Source organism: Vombatus ursinus, unplaced genomic scaffold (assembly GCF_900497805.2).
Source record: "Vombatus ursinus unplaced genomic scaffold, bare-nosed wombat genome assembly UNPS02014826.1, whole genome shotgun sequence".
In the NCBI taxonomy this organism is placed as follows: domain Eukaryota; kingdom Metazoa; phylum Chordata; class Mammalia; order Diprotodontia; family Vombatidae; genus Vombatus; species Vombatus ursinus.
The window spans coordinates 1,109,176-1,127,608 of NW_020954604.1; the positions used below are offsets into that span (position 1 = coordinate 1,109,176).

Here is an 18,433-nt window from a genome sequence, read left to right on the forward strand (position 1 = left end):
GAAGAGCCATTGGTCTTAGTCATGGTATGTGCATGACCAGAAAAAAAAAAGGAAAAAAAAAACTGGGAACAACATTCTAGAAAAGACCTAGGCAATAGTTCTCTGTCCTTCGCTTTTTACCTCTTTCTTTTCCCCGTTACCCAGCCCCTTCACTCTTAAAAACTTAGGAGCTGGCTGCTCGTAAGCTAGAGCAAGACTAGGTATTTTTCAACTTCTGCACCAGGGAGAGACTAGGGTTCAGCCTATGGGACATGGGCAAGGGAAAATGTTGCTTGTCAGGACCTACCCTTCCACTCTTAGGAACGGAACAGAGAAATGGTCAAAGGCGGGGAAAGCTCAGTTAGCTCCATCAATACTAATTCTGCCTCTGTCGGATTTTGCCCGTGTTCAGTTGATAATTAGCCTGACGGGAGCTTTTGTGAGTTGAATCATTCCTAGTATCTGGAAGGCGGCTTCCCGCCGGGCTTACAGAAGTCGTCCCAGGGCTGGCGGAATCGTATTTTCTTTCCGTCCCCCACCCCCACCCCTCGCTGCTTATGGGAAGCTTTGATGGCCTTTGTACTTTAGATCACGATCACTTAATTTTATTAAATGCTTCCTGAGGATCTCGAGGACTTGCCAAAAAGATCCCTTCTCTCCCCTTTGCCTTCTAACTTTCCCGCTTTGCTTCTATTTTCCCCTTTTATGCCTTGCGCCCCTCTTATCAATCTCTTCAGTGTTTCCTTTTCTCTTTCTTCTACCCCAACCTTTCTTTCTTTTTTTCCCTCCTATATACTTGATTCTTCTCCCTTTCTCTAAGGGCTTTCCAAACGCGACAATTCTTAGCGGATCACTAGAATCAACTTCTGACATTACCTTTGTGCCAGTTCAGAGAGCAGCAGTCTCCCTCCGTTCACCGCACTGATTCGATCTTTCCTCTTCCCTTCAAAGTTCCTTAATCGCCTATCCCGGGTTTCTCACTAGCTCCACAACCGATAATAAATATATTCTGTGTTGGGTCAGGAACTAAGCGCTCTCAGCTATCTCAGCGGAACTGCACCGCTCCTATCCTAGACGGTTGGTTGTATAGCGTTTCTCCGCAAAAAGCTCTTTACGTGAAAACTAAGTACTCTGGTGGGGGACATAAAGGCATCATTTTTTATTTTTCCTTTTTTTGGTTGTTATTTTGTTTCATATTTTGTTTCTCAACTTTTTCATTCCGATGAGAGGTTGTTGGCTTCAGTTACGGGGAAAAAAGCATTGCGTGTGGGAAGAAAATAAAATTCCCTCAAAGGGAAAATAAAGGAGTAAGTTTTTATTATTAGTGATACAAAATGTAAAGCCCGGGGAAAACACCAAATAAGAAATTGACTTCTATTGAAACTTGCCTCGCTGCCTGATCTATTTCTTTCTTTATCTATTTCTATCTATCTACCTATCTATCCATCCATCTACATACCTACCTATCTTCTTCGGTCTCTATCTCCTTATAATGTGTCTTTCCTCTACATCCATGTCTTTCAGAAATAATTTTCAAAATAAAATTTAAAAATCTTAGTGCCATTCGAATGAGGCTCAAAATTCAAGTAATTTCCATCATTCTCTGGCACAAAGCATAGCAAGCCTTCCTTTCCAAGCGTTCTCTGACATTCTGTCTATATTCAGTCACACTAGATTCCATCCTAGAGCCCCAAAATATTGGGGTTTTTTTTAAACAAGAAGAAAATAAAAAGAAGTCTTCTACGCTTAATCTTCCCCATTCCAACATTACAAGTCTCTCCTCCGACGGTTGAAGTCTTCCCAAGCAAGCTTTGCCAAAAGTTCAGGGACTTCGAGGAAACCAAACAGATATCTGCAAGTAAATCTCTGTTTAAATTTATCTATTTGGCTTCCAAGAATTTCTAATTCTATATCTACAGATATAATGTGTATATGAGGATGTCTGCTTACCTCATAGATGTCTTCGTACTTGACATTTTCAACCAGTTTCCAGAGCATGATGGCAGCCTGTTCTCTAGGAGGTGAGTGCATTCATGTGAAGAGCAGATGTCTGGATTCTCAGTACTTCTCTGTCTGAAATGATCCATCTATAATTGGAAATGGGGGATAGACACCAAATCCGGCGCTCCTCTCCCATCGCAACTTATATCTGTTGTCTGAAACAATAGGCTGGAGAAGTAAACCTCAGTCGGATAGTAAAACATTATCTGTTACACACAGAGGACTTATATGCAACATATATATTTTAAATATGATATACATGTATTTACACCCATGCACACACACTCTTAGTTATATTTGCACTTCTGGGTCATACATAGAATAGAGGCTCTAAATATTCATTTAATGAATAGATATCTACTCCAGGTGATAAATATTTTTAAAAACCTCCATATTCAAAATGATGAATCATCCAAGTCTGTGCCTGGTTTCCTCATCTATCAGGAAGAAAGAGGGGGCCATTAGTCCCCTATTTCTATGTAGATTTTTGGGGAAAGGGACCCTCACCAGGGTATTTAAACACAAAAGCTTCTATTCATAGGGAGGGGAAAACTGGTTTTTGTAAGATGGATCTTGGGGTTTTTAAAGACGGTCTCTCTATATTTATGGCTCCCACTTATGTAACTTGGCTCCCCTTTCATTGCAAAACACACACACACACACACATACAAAAGCTCACCAAGGAAGCCAGTTTTAATGCTTCCTGGCCATCTTTCTAAAGACATTTGGAAACTTAAACATTGTATTGAGCTCTTGAATCTGTATTACTTGTATCTTTTTTGATATGTGTGATTTCAGCAGACGATGTCTCATTCATGCCTTTGGATTCTCCATTTTATGAAACTTTATTATAGAATTGGGCCATTAAAATATATTTTATCTTGCAGCCTTCAGAATGCTTGCAAAGACACAGAAGACAATATGCTGACATATGCTCATAGTAGATACTTAATACATGTTTGTTGAACTAAATTGTTTATAATCTGAAAGCTTCATAACTCCAGATCAGGGTTCTAAAATACTTACATTTCTGGAAGCTTTTAGTAGAGGGACTATATAAAAAGAACTATAAATATTCTCTCCCTTCTCACCCACCTATTTTATCCCACAATGAAGCAAGTAGTTGCCTTTCAAATTTAACAAAACCACAGAAATGGGAACCTTTAAGAAACAGAATCTCTCACTTTGGCACCCCAAAATTGATGAGAGTGAAATTTCACCCCCTTTGCTCCCCTCAGCCTGCCCAAATTCCCCCCTGACTGCATCAGAGCATGCAAATGTCACAGCAGCCAGTGGGTGAGCCCACAGGGGGCTCTTCACCCTTGGGGAAGAAAATAAATGACAGGCAGGAATCATAAGGGAAACAGGGCAATTTGGGGTGGAAGTTATTAAAACTGATAAGAGGGAATCGCTGTAAAGGCGGATTGCCTTTAAATCCACTGCTGCTGTGTTGTGTTGTCAGTGAGGAAGGTTATAAAGATCTTTAGCTGGCGGAAAGAGCTTCTTGTAACTAGGGGTGTGGTGTGATGGGGGTGTGGTGGTGGTTATCGATTCAACTGAAAAAGGCTACGCAGGAGGGGAGGACTTTAGTGGTGGAATAAAAGAAGTGGTAGAACAGATTTCTTTCTTTTTGTTTTGTTCTTAGTAGATCAGTCATATGAAAAAGAACACACGGGTAACATTATTAAAGGAAATCTAGAAATAAATACTTCCTTCACAAGCATGCCTCTTGATTTTTATGACTTCCTTAACTTTTCCCTTGAAACACAACGGCCTTATAACAGGTTTACAAGCCTGTGTTCTCTGCGGATTTTCCCTTCCTTACGGGAAGGCTTTTTTTTTTTCTTTTTGCTCCCAGAAGATAACCTAAGAAAGGATGAGGGCTTAGTATTTCTCTTTCCTAATCTTATTGTAATGTAAGCACAGGATATCAATTCCCCCAGGAAAAGTAAAATCAGTCCCTCATCAGTTTTTTGCTAGATAAATATTTTAGGGTCATAAATTCAGATTCACCAGCTCCATATTTATTAATGGGATTTTGGTCCTCTTGCCCCATTCAAATCAATACTTCTATCTCCTTTGTTTGCAGATAATTCCAAACAAATGTAGAAGACGTCGGAATTTTTTAAAATGTTTTTTTACAGCTTTCAAATGTATAGCTTTATGATATCATTTGATTGAATAATTTAACATATCTCCAAAGCAAATAAAATATAAAGGCTGTTGAAGGCAAAGATATGAGATGGAATGGTTTCTAGACTACACATTTCTCTCTAGAACCACTAACAAAAACCCCAATGTATCTATTTTTTAAAACTCATACATACATAATATTTAAAACCTTGTAGGAGATCCACAGTTAATTTTAGTTCATTTTAATATTCATTTTTTTTCAAAATTCCAAACTTCTTGGGATTCCTTGCAATTGATTTCAATCTAAATACTTAAGTCAGGTTTTGTTAAAAACAGAGGAGATAAAAAAATTAAAATATGCATAGCTACTCAGAAATATAAGGAAACATATTGTGATAATTAAAATCTAAGTACTTATCCTTCATTGCCTCTCTTTTAAAGATTTTAGAAACCTTTAAGGTAAAAAAAGAATTTTGAAATTAGCCTTGGAATGTCATTGAACAGGACAATAGCGCCCTCTGTTGGGCTTTTGTATAAGCTATTTTGTACCACTTGGATTTCACTTACACTCTTAAGACCTTTTTGGGTTTCAATCAGTTAGGCCTAATGGAAGCTTCTAAGTTTGAAGTGTGATATTCCTACTGATCTTAGCACAGGAGTTTCTATACATATACACTTCAAAACCAAACAAATCAAAGTCTAAAATGTGTTGAATAATCTCCACAACTTCATTTGCTCTTTTAAAAAATTTTTTAAGCTGTTATTGTTTTCAATTTATATTTTCCCTATTATTCTGCATAAAAAGGTGCTCCTGAAAGAACCCAATACATGAAACTCAATACAAAGCAAAATAATAGATTTTGACTTCACCAAGAAAGTAGGAAACAATTTCAAATGTCTATTTAACCCATTATTTAGCAATTCTTTCTGGTTTCATGGAAAAACTTTGTATCAAGCTATAGCTTCTCACATGTATATTTATATTAACAGGCTATATCCTTATGGGGGTTATTTTTTGTTTTTTGGGGTTTTTTTGGCATCCAGGCGTCTTTAGGTTTATAAACCCATCTAGAGAGGAGCCCTCTGCTGGTAGTTGTTAGCTTAGTAGAAATCAGTGAGTTTGTGTTGTTTTGCTTTGTTTTGTTTTTACAAATTTCCTTAAAATTAAAAAGAAAAGAAAAGAAGAGAAAAGAAAAAAACTTAATTAGCCCTAGTAACTTGCCTGCCCATTTCTCTTTTGTCCTTAAACTGAGCTAAGAATCATCCACTTTGGACTTTCCTTCAGTCTTCCCTTGTTACTTACTGAGGTTAAAAAAAAACAACAAAAAACAACAAAAAACAACAAAAAACAAAACTCTTAAATTTTTGCTTCTCTCATCTCACCCATAGGCCCCAAGCTTTAAGGGTCCTTCAAGTCGAGACGATCTGAGGAGTGGTCTCCATGTTTTCCTGATTTTTTTTTCTTTTCTAGTCACAAACTACTCATTCTTTTAGTTTTTCGTTCCTTTCTGGAGAAGAGCAAATTTTCTTTCATCAAAAAGAAAACTAGAATTCTGAAATGTTGTCCAATCTCTTTGAATACATTATAGAATCATTTTTGCTCTAAAAGCTCTTACAGATACGATTTTTTTAACTTATCACCTAACCGTGACTTCCCTTCCTTTTTCCTACTTCCTTGAGCTTAGTATTTGTACCCAGGATACTAATAGTGGCACAATAGATGAGCTTCTTACTATGGTTATAAGTCTTTTCATTGATCTTTAATTTAAACACATTACAGGAGTGTCCTGGAACTAGCTTCCTACCAGTTCCTGTGAGCCAGTTCTTAAATTTTCAGCATGAGCCTTTACACTTTGGAAATTGGCAAGTGCTAGAAACCAGGGCTTGATTTATTGTTTTATTGATTTCTAGACTTGAGAAAGTGATGGAGAAAATGTTAATGATTCAGATTAAACTTAAAAGTGTGTCATATGTATATTCTTGGGGGGTAGGGTAAGAGCTGATTATTATACATTTGCCAGTATACTCCTGAATAAATATTTCTGATTCATCTGAATGCATTCACTATTTTGATACTAATTAGATATTCAGGAAGACTGTAGCCCACCGGAGTTTCTGTGACAGAATCACAGACTACATCCAAAATATGTAAGAAAGAGACATTAGTCAATGTTGAAAGTTTACTACACCAACTACACACAACTTTTACCTGTGTTTACAAATGACATTATCTTGAATTAACCTGAAAAAACTGCAATTAACTCGAATTGAAGAAAAATCCTCCCGATGTCCTCATTTTTCAATAAAAAGAATTATCCCACTGTCCTATTTTGCTAGAATGAAGTCAATCAATCAATCAACACACATTCATTAAGAGCTGTCAGGTACTGAGAAAAATGAAACAGGCCTTTTCCTCAGGAAGTTGATTCAAGTTCTTTATGCATTTTTGCCTTATTTTGGTGTGTAAGAAGATCAGGTAAAATCTGAAGCTGTGATGAAATACTTGTACTATGCTATGGCAGAATAAGGGAAGGGAATAAGCATTTATACAGTATCCACTGTTTACCAGGCACTGTGCTAAGTTTTTTAGAAATATTATCTCACCACAACTCTGGGAGGTAGATACTGTTCTTATCCCCATTTTAAAGCTGAGGAAACAGAATAAAAGTTTAAATGACTTGTCCAGGGTCTCACATAGCTAGTAAGCATCAAAGGCTAGATTTGAACTCTAGTGTTTCTGACCCTAGGCCCTTCACTCCATCCACTGTACCACTATCCTCTGTCTCTAGTGTTGATAGTAGTGTCTATGTATAGAAATTATTTATGGCACATTTCCAATATATGTGAATGTTCTCTTTGTCATAAAAACAAAAGTGGAATTTCTTCAAATATGATAGGACATATCTTTATGAATAGTATTCTATAGAAGAGAATATGTATCTTTTAGTAGAATTATGACTAGATTATATATTGCTTTTCTTTTGGGGATGATATGGGGAAAGAATGAAGGAAGCAAAAAAATGGATAGAGACAGAAATAGGCAGAGGAAGAAGAGAAAGAAAAAGAAAAAGGAAAGAAAAAGGAAGAGGAGAAAGTATAGGTCATAGAATATAAGAGTTAGATCTCAAGGTCCAACCTATAGCTGAACAAGAAACTTCCATACAACATACCCATTAAGTTAGAGCTGGATGGGACCTTCAAGCTGCTTCCTTTTCTAGGTGAGAAAACTGAGGCCCAAAGAAATTAAGAGATCTATTCAAGGTCAAACAAGTAGTAAATTGTAAAGACAAAAACTGAACCTAAGTTCTTTGCTTCTAAATCCATTGCTAGGGCAACAGTCTTTTTTCCAAGACCTCTAGTAGAGGAGTATCCAGTACCTCCAAAGACAGACCCCTTCCACTTTTAGATAGCTTTAGCTACTAGTAAGTTTTCCTTGACATCAAGCTTAACTACTTCTTTGCCACTTCCACCAAGTGCTCCTAGCTCTGCTCTTTGGGGCTAAGCTGAGCATTTCTTTTTTTCTCTTTTCTTTTTTGCTAGGCAGTGGGGTTAAGTGACTTGCCCAGGGTCACACAGCTACCATATGTGTCAAATGTCTGAGACTGGATTTGAACTCAGGTCTTCCTGACTCCAAGGCTGGAGCTCTATCCACTTCGCCACCTAGCTGGCTCTAAGCTGAGCATTTCTAAACCCTCTTCTACAAAGAAGGCCTTCATATACTTGAATATGGCTATCAGAGGCTACCTAGGTCTTCTCCAGGATAATAATCTTCAGTTCCTTCAACTGATCCTTGTGTCATGAAACCCTTTACTATCTTGGTAACTCTCCCTTGGACATACTCCAATTTATCAATATGTTTCCTAAAATGTGTCACAAGATCAGTGGACCCAGGATTAAAGGTAAATAAACCTCATAAGCACAATTGCCAGGAAACTCCAAGGAAGAACATATTGTATATAACTTTTTAATAAATGTGCATGTTTTAAGACCAGAAAAATTATTTTCTTGTTGACAGGTAGATACTTTTTTCTCATATAGTGGGAAAATGTTGCATTTGTAGCACCTGGGCTCAATCCCTGGTTCAGTCAATTACTACCTGTGTGACCTTGAGTAAATCATTTAATCTTTTTGGGCCTCAATTTATTCATCTGTTAAATGAAAGGGTTAGATTAGATGATGTCTAAGGTGACTCTTAACCTATGATCCTAAGTTCCACGTACTTGTAGTAGATAGTAATCCACAGTGAACAACATTTTCAAACCTAGCCTAAAATCTGCAAATGTTCTGCTTTAGCTTTGGATTTGATAGGTTCATTGTCCAAAGCAAACTCATCTTGTGAAATTCTCCTAGCCATTGTTTTCAGGGGGCAAAATCTGAAAATGGCGAGACATTATCCAAAATATGGCATAAGAAATATAGTATAATAAAATAGGACAATAGTTCTGGAGTCAGAGGATCTCAATTCATTTCTTGTCTCTGATACCTCCTATCTGAGTAAAGTTAGTCAATTCACTTACTAGGCTTCAGTTTTCTCCTCTCTCAAATGAGAAGATTGGGGATTAGAAGGCTTTTGAGGTCTCTGACAGGACTTGATCTATGATTCTATGAATAGACCAACAACAATCTTCAAAAAACAATAGCAACAAAAGGGAAATGAACTCTTAGAAGAATGTAGGGCTGAAATATAACCTTTAAAGCGTGATTAAACACACATGATACATGTATATATATACATAATCAAAATAGAATTTCTTCTTAAGTGATTCTTTGTGAGTTTACATGGAGTGTATAGTATATAGAAAATTATCTAAGATAATAGGTAATTCACTAACATTCTCTGCATGTGCATTCTCACATTAATAACTCTAATACTTTGATGGATCTGTGTTGTAACTTAAATGGGTACTGCCTCTGGCAATAAAAATTGAAGCCCATCCATCCCTCCTCATTCTAGGCAACTTTTGTCTACATCCTTTTTTGATTCCTTCACAGGGTGTCACCCAATATGTTGGAGGCCTTCCTCTATATCTCTCAACATTGTATGGATTTCAATGGAGTATTAATTCCTTGCTTTTACTACATGATCAAGCCACTCTTCCTTTGTGTATTCTTGGTCATTTTCAGCTGCTCTTCCCATCTTTATTTTTTTTCCTTGTATGTGTGCCCCTTCTTACTCATGTAGCAGGCTGGGAGAAATGATGTAAGGGAGTAAAATATGATGGCCACACCATTGGTGGAGGCTAGTTTGTTAGAAAAACCTCAACTTTTTTTTTTTACATTTTTTTGTCATCCTGCATTTACTTTCAACTTTAAAATGTTCACAGGATGATTTAGTTTAATTGGATCTCTTTCCAAACTTCCTATAAATTTATTTTTCAATCTACCATTTCTCATCAACTTATGAGATAATACAGTTAATAATCTTCATATTTTAGGAATAAATTAATTCTACAAATTAATATTCTTAGTTGCCATATTTCTTTGGTCAGAAAGGAGGCCAAGTGTTTACTGGTTAAGGGGGACCCTGGACTCTTTTGATTCCTTCATCACAGTGATTAATTTATATCAGTTACATTATATCAGTGGTCAATTTATATCAGTCATTGATCCTCTCTGAAAAACAAAACAAAACAAAAACCAAACACTGATCTCCCTCTTCCCTTCACCTATCCCTGCTTCAATGATTTTTTTTTTTTTGCTTCAAGTTTTATTCAAGATTATATAGAAAACGTTTCCAGACTCAAGAGGGTTTAACCCTCCTCCTCTCCCTCCTCTTCGCCCTGGTGATGCCTAACTCTCCTTGCTGCTGGCCAGCACCCGCAGCCAATCCGCGGATCGCTCTTGCTTAAGTATTTCTTTGTCAGGTACGGTTAGAAAGTGGCACCTCTGACGTCACGGCTATCTTACTCTTGCAGAATTCTCTCAATGGTTAAGACGCAGCCGCCGAGGTTGCCAGCCTTTCCGTTCACTTTGATTCGCTCTTGTAAAAACTGCTAGAAATCAGCTGCATCCATAATCCCATCTTCCACAGGGTGGGTACAATCCAGGGCAAACTTGAGGACTTGCTTCTTTTTCCTGCCGCCCTCCATCACAGATTTCTTCACTGGCGCCATGGTGATCGCGAAGGCAGAAAGGGACTTCCAGCACAACGCAGGTGCAAAACCTCCGCTTCCATGATTTTTCTTAAAGTAGATCTCTCTCCACTGTAGATCTATCTTCTTTTTACTTTTATTCTTTCTTGTAATTTAGAGTTGATTCTTGCTCTAGCATCTGAGGCTTTACTACCCATGTAAGACCTTCAGCAAGTCACTTATTCTCCCTAGGTCTTAACTCCCTCCTTTGAAAAATGAGGGTTGGATTAAATGGTCTCTGAGGTTAATTCAGATCAAAATCTATTATCCTATGTTGATGATATGACTGGTAACTGATTTGGAAATGACTCCCACATTGGTCGCCAGTTATTTTCTTTCAGTACATAACAAATTTCTTTTTGTGTGTGGTGATATTGGGCACTCACCATGTCCAGTACCTGTTAATTCTCTTCTTAAAGAAAGTACTTATGATCTATAGTCATGAGTCTTATAGTCTATAGGCCTCTTTTGGCCTCTCTAATTTTTTTTAGTTCTGAACAATGTTTTGCAAGATATTTTTCACTTTTTAAATGATATCCACCTTTCTATTGAAGTCACTGAATAGAAAAGTATATACTGATTTGGTGGGGGGAGGAGGCATGGTCATCTTAAGGCACTCTTCATCAAATGTCCCTACCTTCTCATCACTGGAGACAGATGTTGTAGCATGAGCTATAATTATCTTCAAAGTGGTCTTCTTACAAATGCTTATCATCAACACTGTAAAACAAGATGAAGTGTCCCATGAAATTGTGCTTCTCATTGTATTTCATAACAAAGCCAACACTGCCAACTCATTTATTTGCTTCTCCAGGGAAAAACTTTGAGCCATCCTTCCATTCAGCTGCAATTTCTTTTTTTTTTCCTTTTGGCTTTATTGATAGGGAGAACATCAAGATCATGATGATTTATTTCTCTATTAGTATGGCCACTCAACTACTTGCCGAAGATTTCACATTTAGAGTAACAACAGTTGAGTTAATGCTTAGAGATGATATAAAACTGTGCTATTTTCAGCAGCCTCTGCTTTTGTACCACTCTGTCACTACAGAAGTAGAAAAAGACTATAGAGGACTGAGAGACATTTTGTCTTTGTTGGTGTTTGTTTCATTGATTTTCATATCCAAAGCATTAATCACCAAGGGGATACCCTAGAAGTGATGAACCTTTCCATACTTACTTAGGCTGGTCTCCAGAAATCGGACATAGGTATGAATACATTTGTTGACCTGTACTCAAACTTTTTCAACATGGTGGTACCTTCCAGAACTTGTCTTCCACTGACATAGCCTTCAAGAGCTCAGGATCCCTTTTATACCATAATGAAGAATCAGAATAAGACATTTTGGAAACATTTTAATAAAAATAGAAAAAATATTTTATGTTGAAAATATTCTTAATAATACAATATGCTCATTAGTAACTAGTTCATGGAAGATTGAAAATAAATTATTTCAGTTTTCCCACAGTGGTTCATGCTAACTTAAATACAGTTGTGAATATATCTTACAAGAAAAATCTTAGTTAATGAGGACTCCCTTGTCAATAAATCATTCTGACTGAGTTTAGACATTTGTTAAAAATTGCTTAAGACATCAAAAAGGGTCTTTTTGTCAATATTTGTGTCTAAGATGTCTAAGGACAGAATGGTACTACAATTGATGAAAGATAACGAAATACTAACAAATACCAAGGAAATACCTAGACATTTTAAATTCCCCATGCCCAAATATTTTGTACCTAGCCATATAGGATGATTCACTGTTTCCAGAAACACTCCCTTTATTTTCTTCTACACTTTTACTCCTTCTGTTCTTTCACCTTGGAATACCCTCTTCTGTATAGACAGCTATTGAAATTCCACTCATCCTTCAATGTTGAAGTCAAATGCCACTTCCTTCTAAAGTCTTTTAAGCCTGACCAGATAAGTTCTGTTCATCCTGTGAATTTCCACACTTTGCATACTCTTATGACACTTATTTTATCCTTCCTTACATTGAGATTGTCGACATATTATAGTTGACAGTATTTTTGTCTTATTCCCACTCCACAATAGAAATAAGCTTTCTGTAAGCACTGACACAGGTTCCAGGGTTTTTCTAACTTTTTCTTTCCTGTAGCTCTAAAGACAATGACCTTTACAAAATAGCCAATCAGTAGTTGTTGAACTGGATCAGATCCCAGGTTTCCTAAAGAACTTGTTAACGTGGTTATGGAAACACTATTACCAATAGTGTTTGGGAGAATCTGTAATAGTAATCTGAGAGAAATAGTGGAGAATGGGAGGAGTGCCAAAATATGGGAACCAGACAAATGTTGCACTTCTTTTTAAAAAAGAAGTTAAAGGTGGATTTTGGGATTTACAGATGGGCATTTCCCCACTAATTTTAATTTTGAATTTAATGAACACCAGATAGGATGCCAAAATGCATCTACATAGTAGGACACAACAAAAGGACTGTATATGAATTTGCATCTCTATTATACAGAGCTTCTTTTTCTTTTTAAGTATAGAAATCCAGTCTTAGAAGTCTCCCTCTCTTCTCTCGTACCCTTGAGTAGGACATAACCTGTGTCATTTTCACCATTTTCTTTTTTAACTTAGCTTTCATTTAATTATTTTTTGCATTAAAAGTTCAGTTCAATAAACACTGTGAGTCAAAGGATGTGAAATGGATGCCGACTTTGAATCTCAAGAGGCATATAAATTCGTCCATTGAAATTGGTAATTGCATCTTGACTTGAGAGAATTGGCAATATGAGTTTTGCCAGGAACAAATTATGTTCATAAGGTGGGAGAAATGGAACTCTTATGGAGGTACCTGAAGGCATGGAGAAATCTGGCTACTTGCTCAGTCTCACAGAGCCAGCATATATCAGGACCAGGAATTGAACCCATGTCTTCCTGAGGTCAGCTCTTTACTCATTTTACTATGCTGACCCTTGAACAATTGCCTAGAATGGACACCACAAAAAGTAGGGAGCTCCCTATTAATTGAAGCAGTTAGGGAAGAAGATGAAGAACCATTTCTCAGGAAAACTGAAAAGGGGATTCATGCTTTGTGATGAGAAGATAATTGCTAGGATTCCTTCAAACTTCTCAATCTTAAGATTCTGTTGTCATTACTCTTCTTGTTTTTAATTATTTGGATTAAGTCCACATTACTAGTTTAATAGTTCAATCATTAAACATTGTCATTTACATAGCCACATGAAAATACAACTTTTTAGCTCTATAGATACTAACACTATTTTATATTAGAAATTTTAATATAGCTACTGTGCTCACAGTTTCATGTAATGTATAATTTATTTAATTTCTACCTATAGAAAACAACTTACAAATGCATTATGTTCAATAGTTTAATGGGTTAGTCTCCCATTTTGTCTCTGTTCTCTTTTTGCCATTGTCAATTTATTTTTGCTACTGAATTGTTTAATAGAAATAACAGGATAAAATAATAAACATTGATAAAATAAATAAAATAATAGTAATAGTAATGATAATGATAACAGGGCAACTAAGTGGTGTAGTGGATAAAGAACTGGGTCTAGAGTCAGAAAGATCTAAGTTCAAATCCAGTCTCAAACATTTACTATGTGACCCTGGACAAGTCACTTCACTCATTATCTACCTCAGTTTCCTCAACTGTAAAATGGGGATAACAAATAGCACCTACCTCCCAGGGTTATTGTGAGGATCAAATGAGATAATATTTGTAATAGTGCTTAGCATAGTGCCTGGAACATAATAGACACTAAATAAATGTTGGTTATTACTATTATTATAAATAGGACTTTAATTTATTTAAATAGTTGTATTTAATTACTTTTAATAGTATTACTATTTTCATGGTAAAGAATGACTTTATTCATTGATTGCTTGCCAAGAGGGTCTTATAAGCCTTTTAACCAGTTGAGAGAGTCATTTCTTCAAATCACGAAAGAAATACAGAAAATTTGTATAATAATTGAACTCAAAGCAAGGCTATTCTTTGGGAACTTGTCAGAATCCTAAACAATTGAAAGGACACCCAAATCATGCATCTCAAATCCATCTTTAATAGCCAAGGGATGTTCTTATTCTTTGTGAAACTTTCACGAATATTGATAAAGTAATTATAAAACATGTTTTTGCACAGCATTTTACATTAATGGCATTAATTTAAGCTTAACTTTGTGGCCTAACCATTATAGCAAATCAGCATTTCAATGACGAAATAATTGTTGGCAGTCAATTTTAACTATCATTTCTCATCCATTTGGTTAGGAATTTCTTTGTCAACATGTTTCAAATTTAGAGATTTTAGTCTCAGAAATTTCTACCATTCGAAATCATCTTTAACTTCTATGTTTCCTAAGGTGAAACAATATTTTATATTATTTTAGCTTTTATTAATGGAACCACTTCCATTTAATTATAAATAATCCAATACATTCAACCCAGTTGTCAGAAATAATGTTATTACATTTAGCCACAAGGCCAATTTCTCTTCAATGTTTTCTTTTTCTTTTTAACCAGAGAGTAAAGAGGGTAAGGGTAGATTAAAAAAAAAAGGATTGTATGGTGGTTCCCAGATTCTATCATTCCAGATTCTGTTTCTGTCATTTACACCCAAAATCTCTGTTCTTGAACTTCCCAAGGTAGTGACTCTTTGACTCTTGTCTCAGAGCTCTCTCTTGGATTTTTTTTCACATACAGCAAGAAGCCAAAAAGGTCCCCACAGTTTTGAGGTGGAGAGAAAACAGAGTTTTTGGGACATCAGAATGGCCAGGTTGGGGGACGACAGGTGAATTTTATCCCTGAAGATCATCTGGTAGCGGGATAATTTATAGACTACCAACAACATTGTAAAAACAAATAGCTTTTAAAGAATTAAGAACTCATTGGTGCAATGACCAACCATGATTCCAGATTCACTGATAAAGAAGCATGAGGGCCAGCTAGGTGGTGCAGTGGATAGAGCATCGACCTTGGAGTCAGGAGGACCTGAGTTCAAATCTGGCCTCAAGATGCTTGCCACTTACTAGCTGTGTGACCCTGGGCAAGTCACTTAACCCCAATGCCTAGGCCCGCCCCCCCCCAAAAAAGAAGAAGCATACTACTCATGCATTGACATAGAGGTAATGAATTCAAAAGGCAGAATAAGATAAACATTTTTGGATATGGCCAATGCGGGAATTTATCTTTGCTTGGTTGTACATAATTGTTACAAGGGTTTTTTCCCCTCTTTTTTTATTTGAGGGGAAGACATAGAAAGGAGATGTTGGCTAGAGATGATGTGAAGAGAACAGAAAGAAAGCCAGAAGGAATAAGAAACAGATAGGACATTTGAGAAATTCCTAGGCAACTCTGTAAGACTATTTTCCAAATAGCTTTGGTCTCCTTCGATAGAGGAAATTTCTTCACCAAGAGTTCCCTACACCAATGAAATCATAGGTCCAAGTCCAGTCCCACCTCAGTATGGCTCTCTCCAAATACATAGAATTTTGAGAAGGGAGGAAACAATAAAGAGTAGGGGAATCAGAAAAGACTTTCCTTTGAGGATGCACATAAACTGAGATTTAAATGAACCTAGGAATTGTAAGAAATGAAGGTGAGTACATTTCAGGCATGAGGTACTGCTGTGCAAAGTCATTGAGGTAGAAGATGCAGTTCTGAGTTAATAAATCGCTAATAGACAAGTTTGTCTGGAGCATAGAGTGTGTGAAGGGATTAATATAAAATAATCCTGGAAAGGGAGGTTAGAACCATATTGGGAGAGAATTTAGATATCTATCTAAAGAACTTGTATTTTATCCACTAAAGATTCTTGAGAAGGGGAGAGACATGGCCATATTTGTGCTTTAGGAAGAATATTTTGGAAGCTGTGTGGATGGCGGATTTAAGAGGAGAGGGACTAGAATCTGGAATTTTGTGCAATAATCTATGTAAGAGATAATAAAGGCCTGAATTATACTGGTGGTCATAAGAATAGAAAGAAGGGTATGGAGGTTAAAATTCTGTGTCTGTAGAATCCATAAGACTTATCCCTTGACTAGATAGGAGGGTGAGATTAAGTGAGAGGAAAGAGTCAAAATTGTGAACCAGTTTAATTCTAAGGATAACTGACTCCTCAATAGAAATAAGGAAGTTTGTAGGAGGGGTGTGTTTATAAAGGAAAGGCAGTGGGTCTTGTTTTGGACATGTTGAGGTTGAAATGCCTGTAGAACATGCAAGGAAGCTCAGGAGAAATTAGTACTAGAGATTAGATAGATAGATAGATAGATAGATATCTGGGAGTTATGTAGACAAAAATGATAATTGAATCTGTGAGATTTGAGGAGATGAGAGAAAGAGAGAGAGAAGAGACAAGAAAAGAAGAGAAAGGAAGGGAAGGGAGAAGACAAAAAAGGAGGGGGGAGAGGACAGAAAAGGAGAAAAGAGAAAAGAAAAGAAGAGAAGAGAAGGGAAGAGAAGAGAGCCCAGAACATAATCTTGAGGGATACCTTTTGATTATGGAGCAAGGTATAGGTAATGATCCAGCAAGGGAAACTGAGAAATGTTCAGCTGGGTAAAAAGAGAAGCAAGAGAGAACAATTCCACAAAAACCCAAGGAAAGAATGTTCATGAGGAGGAGAGGAGCTAATCAGCAGTGTCCAAAGCTTCAGAGAAGTCAAGAAAGATGAAGACTGAGAAAAGATCTTTGGATTTTGCAATTAAGATATTCTTGATCACCTTATGGTAAGGAGTTTAAATTGCATGGTGATATCTGAAGACAGATTACAAGGGACTGAGAAGTGAGTAGGAGAAGAGGAAGTAGAGACAAAGAATGCATATAACTATTTTTTTTCTCCCAGGAGTTAACCTTTGACAAGAAAATGATATTAGTCTGATAGCTTACTATTTTAAATATTCTTGTTAGTTAGGCCAAGAATTACTAGACTCTAATGGTATTCTGGATGGTGGACATTTAAAGGAGCGAGTCTGATATTTTCTACTCACCCACCATTTCTTTTTATTACCACTAACCCTATTTGAATCTGGGCACACACTTTAGCTACCATTACTCTTTCTTTGTGCTGAAGGTGGTCAAGGTCTGGGTCCAGACAGAAAAAAAAAAACAAAACCAAAACCAAAACTAAAGAGCCTAGAGACACTAAATTGCTGAAGGTTCTTGAACAAGAGAGAAATATGACCAGATTTGTGTTTATGACCTGGATTTTGTGTCTCTTGGTTCTCTTTCTGTTTAGCTACTACTTCTCAGTCTCATTTGTATCATTATGTCATGTACCATAACTTCGGATATACTCTAAGACTCAGCCCTGAGCCTTTTTCTTCTTTCTTATTAACCTCTTTCTTGGTAGTATCATCAACTCTCATCCAATCAATTGTTGTCTACCCAGATTGCTTCTGGATGGCTATACCCATTAGTAAAGACATCCTGGTTCTCCAGTCCTAACTTAACAATAGCTTGTTGGACATCTATCCTTGGAAGTCTTGTAGAGAAACTCAATCTCAATATAGTAAAAACAGAACTCATCGTTTTGTTGTCCTAATTATACCCTTTATCTGAATTTCTCTTATTTCTGTTGAGTACATGATAGGTATTCTAATCAACCCTATTCACAGGCTTGGTACCATCCTTGACTTCTCCCTCTCCCTCACTTTACATCTAGCTAATTGTCAAGTGTTATGAATTCTAACTCCACAAGATCTCTTGTTTCTGTCCTTTTCTCTACTCTCACATAGCCACCACATTCATTCCTAGGCTCCCATTACCTTTCATCTGAACTATTACAACTGCTTTGCTACCAGATTCAGAGGTTATAATCTCTCAAATTCACCTTTAACATACCTCCAAATATAACCTTTCTTTCTGTTTTTACATTTACTTTAATTTTTTCAGTAAATAAGTATTTTCTCTTCCTCCTATCAACCCCAGAATTAAAAAGAAAGAGCAAAACTGATGTAATAAATATCCATAGTGAAACAAAATTCCATGTCCAAAACATGTCCAAAAATATGTTTGTCTTTCTAAAACACAAGTCTGGCCATGCCACTCTTCTTTTCAAGTACCTGCAATGGCTCCCATTTCATCTAGAATAAAATACAACTCCTCTGTTTCGCATTTAAAGCTCTTCACAATATGACTACAGCTTACCATTCCAGGCATATTTCACATTGCTTACCATTACATTATTTTCCA

General features: G+C 36.5%; 1 protein-coding gene and 1 pseudogene across 3 annotated transcripts in view; both read right to left on the reverse strand.

The window, feature by feature from the left end:
* The window catches only part of TFAP2B (transcription factor AP-2 beta), a 29,256-nt gene extending 27,045 nt beyond the window's left edge, over positions 1–2,211 (reverse strand). For 2 of the 3 annotated variants that reach the window (XM_027838450.1, XM_027838449.1), the window contains exon 1: positions 1,930–2,211. In XM_027838450.1, coding sequence (XP_027694251.1) covers positions 1,930–2,010 — 81 coding nt within the window. In that variant the 5' untranslated portion in view covers positions 2,011–2,211. Of the gene's footprint in view, positions 1–855; positions 987–1,929 lie in introns of those variants that run through there. The other variant, XM_027838451.1, reaches the window with a different exon arrangement.
* A 7,692-nt stretch (positions 2,212–9,903) lies between these two features.
* On the reverse strand, positions 9,904–10,226 carry LOC114025111 (annotated as a pseudogene).
* Positions 10,227–18,433: the final 8,207 nt, after the last annotated feature.